This window comes from Eurytemora carolleeae, unplaced genomic scaffold (assembly GCF_000591075.1).
Source record: "Eurytemora carolleeae unplaced genomic scaffold, Eaff_2.0 scaffold1132, whole genome shotgun sequence".
In the NCBI taxonomy this organism is placed as follows: Eukaryota; Metazoa; Arthropoda; class Copepoda; order Calanoida; family Temoridae; genus Eurytemora; species Eurytemora carolleeae.
The window spans coordinates 72,632-80,883 of NW_019397017.1; the positions used below are offsets into that span (position 1 = coordinate 72,632).

The 8,252-nt window shown below is 28.8% G+C and overlaps 1 protein-coding gene across 1 annotated transcript in view; it reads right to left on the reverse strand.

Moving 5' to 3' along the window:
• Positions 1-7,227: 7,227 nt before the first annotated feature.
• Positions 7,228-8,252, reverse strand: part of LOC111711148 (fasciclin-2) — a gene marked incomplete at its 5' end in the record, with an annotated part of 30,483 nt that continues 29,458 nt past the window's right edge. The window contains 2 exons of the mRNA XM_023485417.1: positions 7,228-7,330; positions 7,403-7,445. Of these exons, the coding sequence (XP_023341185.1) occupies positions 7,272-7,330; positions 7,403-7,445 (102 nt within the window). The remainder of the gene's footprint in view (positions 7,331-7,402; positions 7,446-8,252) is intronic.

Here is an 8,252-nt window from a genome sequence, read left to right on the forward strand (position 1 = left end):
TTTTATTATTATTATTATTGTTATTAATATTATTATCTTAATTATTATTTTTGTTATTATTATTAATCTACTAATATTTAACAAAAAACCTTGAGCTCTACCCTCCCCCCCTTCCCCCTCCCAAAAGCAGTACTCAGTACATGTGATTAAAGCTTATTTGTCAACATTTGGCTTAAAGAAATAACATTTACATAAATTGTCCATTATTTTTCTATATATATAACATTAATGATATTATGTAATACTCTTATTCTCTTGATTTAGATTTGTTCATTTTCCCTCTGCATTTTTTCTTTTTAAAATTCTAAGATCTATTTTTGATAAATTTAAAAAATCACGATAATACGTCAAAGTCGAAAACAAGAATTTTAAATTTTTCAATCTTAAATATAAATTTTTAATAATGTTAGACATGAAATAAAAATGTGTCCAACCAAAGATCCAAGGTAACAATAAACAATTTCGCTTACATTCCCTTTCATATAAATTTGGTAAAAAGTATAAAATGTTTTAGAAATTTTGATTTTCATCGTTTTTCGTTATTCGCAGAGTTTACTGTTTATCTTTAAAGGATTTCCAAAAAATAATTAGAAGGTTCTCCTAGGAAAACACGACTGGCCTTATTCCTTCCCTAGGGTCATGTGAAACGGGTCAAGAGAGTTGGGCCCTACAGCCATTTTGACGTTTTTGGATACAAATCAACAACCAAACATATCATTACATATATTGCTTCGTAACCAGCTTGATGAATTTCACTGATTAATATGAATATTGCAGAAAGCTGGATTGAAAAATGAAGTACATCAGCATATATTAAAAGGTTGCGTACGTCATGTGCAGTACTTCCCTGGATAAATTAGACTAGATTACTCATGTCGTCTTAACCATCTCATGGGTTCTACAGAGAGTTCCATATCATATTGGATTATCTCGAAGGTTTAACGTCAAAAATACGCACACAATACTCGAAAAACCTAGTATTTTCACAAAGCAATATTTTGATGATTCATACCTTTTAAATTTTCTGATACCCGAAAATTGCAATTTCAAGCTATAAACGATCTAATATGATGTTCTCACTCGCATTAGTAATATATTCTAACCTAGGAGTACTGCATCTAGCTGTAGAGTATATATATAAGTGCAGGGTTTCCCACAACAAAGAAAGGTTTCCCATATAATGAAAGGGAGTTATGTGAAGTGACCTTTCATTTGAAAAGAGGCATGTCCCATTTACAACAATACCCTTTGAACCTTTGACTGATCAAAATGACGAACTTATCCTTATTCATCTACACAAACGGTTGTAACTATTGATAACATTTAATATTTAATGATTATTTGTATTTACTTTCTAGAAGTTTTTGGAAACCATGAAGTGTTCCGGTTTCTCAAAAAATACGTAATGTCAGCTTCGTTGAGTTAACACTCTGCAGTTTTCGGATATTTCGAACACCTTTTTTGAGATAACCTCATTGATTGATCAATATGCCTTTATTGTTTTAAGGGTACTGTTGTAAATCAGCCTCTCTGTAAACTGAGTATTATAACTTGAAATAACAATGTAAGATATAATGGGGTCTACCACTGTAGATAGATTGATACATTACCTGATTAACTGTACCAGGGACCCTGGCTTCTTCTAGTTCTATTGTATACTCTGCTACTCCTAGTGGGTTCTCTGCTCTGCATACATACTCCCTGAACAGGTTAGGTTATCTATACATATAAAACTGTATCAAGTCCTGATCAAGGTATAGCCAATTGGAGCAGGGGATTTATCAGATGGATTTCCATTTAGACGGAATATCCACCAATAGGAGGGACAGAATATCCACCAATAGGAAGGACGGAATATTTACCAATAGGAGAGACGGAATATCCACCAATAGGAGGGACGGAATATCCACCAATGGAGGGACGGAATATCCACCAATATTAGGGACAGAATATCCACCAATATTAGGGACAGAATATCCACAAATAGGAGAACTAAGGGAATATCGTATATTAATCAATGGGTCCAGATGTCTTCATTATTTTAAAAGGACCCAAAATTTATCTTTTTTATGTAATAGTAACAAAAAATCTGGAAACTCATTTGCCCACCCCCCCCCCCCTAGAAAATTTACCAAAAAAGAGTTGGAAAGCACGGGGATAGATAAGTCCCCCCCCCTTTTTACTGATAAAGAACTCCCCGTATAAGTTACAAGTGCAAAAGTTGTAAATTATATTAGGTTTCCAATTAGTACTTGGAACAACTTACACCAGATTATTTTACGGATGGATGTTTTAATAAAAAATATTCTAAAATGAGTTATATGTTAAACTAACATAGTTAAAGAACAAAAAATGCAATCTCAAAAAAAAATTTTAAATCCAAAATTTCAGTTGAAACTTTTTATATTTTTGATCGAGGACATTAAAGTAGCTCAACACTTCTCACAAACTTATAGTTTCATACTTTGTGGGTAACCAATGAAATGAATTTAACTTATAAGAATTGGATATATTTTCACTTTTATCCCAGGACGAATTTAAGATAATCTCTTAAGTTTTATATTGATTTCTACTTTTCAAACCTTTCAATCTCAATTCTTGGTCAGTTCACTGATCCATGAAAACCTCTCAAAGCAATTTCTCTAGTTTTTAGCAGATTTTCTCGGATTTTCACCCAGATGTTTTAACATAAATTAAAAATGAATATAATTTCTCATCATGATGCAAAAGAAAATATTTTTTAAAAGTTTAGCGAGTCTGCCTGAAAGGATGAGATATAAATGGCGACTTTAAACCTTCTTACTATTATTCGACAAATGAAGATGATTTAAACCATAAATTGGAATAATAAGATAGCAAATCTTACATTTTAGTTCGGTTGAACTACACAGCTAGGGTTAATCACAAAATGTAAAATTTCTTATTGATGCTTGTTGTAACATCTTGCCAGCCAGTAAATAAAAAGCTTTTGTTCTTAAAAATATTTTATAATATTCAGTTTGTTTTATATATAACTAAAAAGGAAAACTACCTGAAGTATTTATTTGAAAGAGGAATTATGTTCAAGGAGGATTGCGGGCCACGTCCTAAAGAAATGAAATTAAAAGAGACTGTAAAAATATTTAAAGTGACAATCCATTTCAGCGTTAAATGCCTAATTCGGCTCGGTACCCTTCAAACTTTTATCTACAATTAAACCCTCGATAAGGAATACATCGAAAGAATTTATCAAATGTCGTATTCTTCACTTTCTGATAATGGAAGGTTGCAGATATTTAGTTTCTTAATTAAATGATTATATAGCTCTATAGAACTGTTCCCGTTTATTCATTGCTATTTATGTATACTGAGATTTACGTAAAATAGTAAAAAAAACATTGAAAAATTGTAAAAACGACATTTCAAAAATTCTTTCGATGTAATTAATATTTAGGGGTTATACTGTATGTAATAATATTTGAAAGACAAGATTTTATCTTGTAAAACGCTCAATTCTGTTAAATGTCTTACTATTCTCTGCGGAACCGCAATGGGATCTTTTTAATTGAAAAACAATGATATATCTACCTTTTGTTTTAAAAAAAGGTTCAAAAATATGGTTAATTAAAATTATGCTGATATTGCCCTTCAAAATCAAAATAGTCTAAACTTAAAACAGAAAATGAAAAGAAATATTTAAATGTCAGACCTGAATAGAATTAAACATTGTTCAAATTGTAAAGAGTAAATTTTTATTGAAATTTCTTTTTTCTCTTTTTCCATTTGAATATAAAATATAAAATATAATGTAAATTTTAATAGAAAATATAAAGTAAAGAGTAAAATTTGAATATAAAATATAAAGTAAAGAGTAAAATTTGAATATAAAATATAAAGTAAAGAGTAAAATCTGAATATCAAATATAAAGTAAAGAGTAAAATTTGAATATAAAATATAAAGTAAAGAGTAAAATTAAAATATAAAATATAAAGTTAAGAGTAAAATCTGAATATTAAATATAAAGTAAAGAGTGAAATGTTGCATATGATCATATTTGATTAACTTATTTAGGGGAAAATTAATGAATTTCAGGATACAAGAAATGCATCGAAATTTAATTTAAATATCTAAAAATCTGATATCAGTGTAAAAGGATAAAATATTTGAATTGATTTTACATTTATAAATTCTAACGAATTTAATCCAATTCCCTCGATCAAATATCAATCATGTTCTTTGGAAATAGGGCCGGGTATTGTGTTTTAATTCGTTTTTAAACATACAGCTTTTTTACTTGTAACTCTAAAGCTCTACAAGAATCTGAGGTTTTCTGGGTTCTATAAATCTGGAATGGGAAGACGACATTTCAGCAATCATTTAATGTTGTTGGAAAGCAAATAGTACTATAACAAGGCTGTTAAAAATTAGCCTGTTCAAGAAAATGGGTCTGTGTACGCTGCACACTTCCTAATCCATAGGTTTATAGGTCCCACTGTTTATTAAAATCGTATTCTCAATAGGTTTACTTTACCTACATTGTGTGCAACATTTATTCAGATATATAAATATTATCCAAAACATGTCATCGAAACATTTTTATTTTTCGTTGAAAATATTGTGCAGATACCTTTAATGAACCTAGAAGCTTGAAATATGATCAAATCCAAAATTATTGAAGGTACTTAGAGATAATGTCAAGGGTGGCATTATAAAGAATGCATGAGCTATTCATCATTTACTGTTTGAAGAATTAAATATTTTTGATTGTGCGTTCCCCTTAAAGAAAAAAAACAACAATATCTTTTCAATTTTAAACTAAATAAAGTTTTCAAGGGTATCGTTGTGAATAGTACATTCTAGTTAAATGTGAGAGAAATTATGCGTTCAGTCCTTTAAAAGTAAAAACATTCTTGAATATTTAAAAACGGCGCACAGTGCACACCTTTATTCAGAATTTGAATAAAGTTAGATCAGGGTTTGAAAACGGATTTCAAAAGAAAATGAAATTATAATATTCAAGACATTTTATTGAAGTTCTAGGTTCTTTATATTTCTCTCCTTGTCGAATCAACTTTTGATACATGACTGTAACCAAAAAGTTAACAAATAAAAAAGTATAGAAAGTTAACGAGAATTAGTACAAAATAATGTGCGTTAATTTAACTGTGTCTGTTTTCTATTTTAAACTTTTTGACCACATGAAATGTAGATAATTTTGTTTTCTATTTTAAACCTTTTGAACACATTGACTGTAGATAATCTTGCTTTCTATTTTAAACCTTTTGAACACATTGACTGTAGATAATTTTGCTTTCTATTTTAAACCTTTTGAACACATTGACTGTAGATAATCTTGCTTTCTATTTTAAACCTTTTGAACACATTAACTGTAGATTATTTTGTTTTCTATTTTAGACTTTTTGAACACATTAAATGTAGATAATTTTGCTTTCTATTTTAAACCTTTTGAACACAATAACTGTAGATAATTTTTCTTTCTATTTTAAAATTTTTGAACAAATTAACTGTAGATTATTTTGCTTTCTATTTTAAACTTTTGAGCAAATTAACTGAAGATTATTTTGCTTCCTATTTTAAAGACTAACTGAATGTTGGACTCTTATTTTTCATTTTTTATTTGTTTTTTTTTGGATAAATAAATTACATATGACTCTTAATGTCCACGAAAGAAAGGATAAACTGTTTTCAAGGTTTGAGTTTTCCAAATAAAAAACACAGAGGAGGGAATAAATTTAAATTTAAAAAAAATTTACATTTTTTGCTTCATTTGTCATATGACGCCCACTAAAGATTGCATCTTCGTTTCGTGTTTGTGAATTGTCGCGCATATTTTCAAAACTACAATTTCAACCTTTTATCAGCTTGTAATATTTATCTGGAAATCAGTGAATCACAAATATATCAAATCAATGCATAGACCGTCATGACTTTTTTGATAATTCTAAAGAAACTTATTTATATTTTTAGTTAAAGGTAAATTAATAGCGCTGAAATATGAATGCAATTGATATATTAATATTAAACTCATTTTTCCGCGGCATTTGATCTTAAATATGTAATACGACATTATACAAAACTCTTGCATGTATTCATGTATATGGGATTCACTGTAAAGTGGCAGGCGATTTTACAAATATAATGAAGACGACTTTTGATTTCAATTTTGATTTATTTCAAGCTTTAAAAGAGTATGAGAGTACGGATAAATAAAAACATGGAAACAAAGAGAAGCTAAGTTTCTCTTTAATTACTTGTAAACCTCGTCTTCATTATATTGCTATAATATACCGTATAGAATATAAATAAGTAAAAAAAGTAATAAAGAAAAATAAAAGATTTATGTAATTTCCAATAACTCTTTAAATAATTCTGTATTTAATCATCTTTTGTTGCCAAAATAAGTTTAAATTAGATTTATTTTAAATGTTAGACGAAATAAAAGGTCATTGTTTCGAATGTCACTCCTAACATTAAACCAGGTTGATCTTTTAACTGACAAGAGAAACAGCGAATAAAAATTATTTAAAAGAGAAACTTTACGTTTGCCTGAAAGGGCCAATAACCGTAAGTGACAAATCAATTAGACAGTAGCGTATCTGATTCACAGCGGTACCTTATATAGCTTTATATAATCAATAATATTAATGAATGAGATATCCGAACCAGACCAAGGTTCAAGCTTTAAAATATTGGAAATGGAGTGTCACTGGAAAAAACGAATATTTCCTTCATACTCTAATTGTCTGAAACCCATATATCTTTGCAACATGATGGAATGAAACAATTGATCTAGAGCAGAATTTAACTTTAAAGGAAACTTTAATGTGGGAAAAATTCTTTTTCTGACGTTTCTTGGATCGAACAAAATCAAAATCTTTATAATGCAATAATTTCCTAGATTAGAAAACTCCCATTATTATTATTTAGGTTTAATAGAGAAACAAAACATAAACTAAAGGCTTTGTTCACCAATTAGAAATTAAGCATAGCTAATACCCCAATTTTTGAATTTATGAACACTATTTTTGTGCTAAAAATATCCATCATAAATAAATATTTTTTTTTAAGTTTTTAGCTGTAGCTTAACTATGAGACTAACTCCCAAAATTGGGGTTTTAGTTTTTTTTAAATATGTGAACAATTCCTTTCACTTTGCCAACGTGGGAAAAAATAGAGATTGCTGAAAAATCACGTTAATCATCCCGTAATCAGATTTTTTCCAGCTTCTTATTATTTGTGGAGATTTTGATTATTCTTAAAATTTATATCTTTAGATAAACTTTTCCTTGTTATACCACCAGGAGATAGTTGCGTTAGGTATACTGGTTGCTGAAATAATAATATTAGAAATACTCTCTTAAATTTTTGTTTTTTAATAGATTTATTAAAAACAGATTTTACCTAAGCATGTTAAGTTCACTTCTTTTTGATCCCAGGACCATTCCTAAAATATTTAAGATTTAAAAATACATTTACGTTTATTGGAAACAATTAAACAAACAAAGTATAGATATCCAAAAAACAAAACTCGACTTAAACTCGACTTACTTAAACTAAACTTAAACTCAATTTCAGCTAGAGGTTTTAACTCCAAAAAGTCGACTTATAAATGGAAAAATGGATTTGTTGTGAAGGGGCGTAAATAAGGATTCTGCGCGCCGAAATTCTGCCCATTTAAATTATTTTCGTGCAAATTTCAATTTTAAAATCAAGTTTTTAAATTCTAGGGGGGGGGAGTAATTACCCAAAGGATTAAGGGGGGGGGGTAAATAACCCCAATAACCCCCCTTATTTACGCCACTATTGTTGTGTAATGTGTGTAAGTGTACAAAATCTGTAGTTTTCAAAAACCGTGGCAACAATACGCGTACTGCGTACTGCGTACTGCGTAGTGTATGAATATATTATATGCATATTCGTTCTAAACAGAATATTTAGAAAAATGTTTCTCTGAAAAGTGTTCAAGGTAATTTATTCTTTTATACTTTGAAAATATTATTTTCTGGAGAAGCAATATATTTTCGTGTATACAGAATCTTTATCCTTGCCAAAATTTTAGGAATGGTCACGGATTCAAAAACCGAATATTCTAATAGTTTTAAAGTTTTTAACCGAAAAAAACGTTAGACAGTTTAAAACAAAAGAAAGAAACACTCTTTAACTCCTTTTCATTTCAAACGAAAACAGAAAAAATGTTCATTTCATTTATTCTTATAATAGCTTTAGTTATTTTGATATTTACACCCCCCCC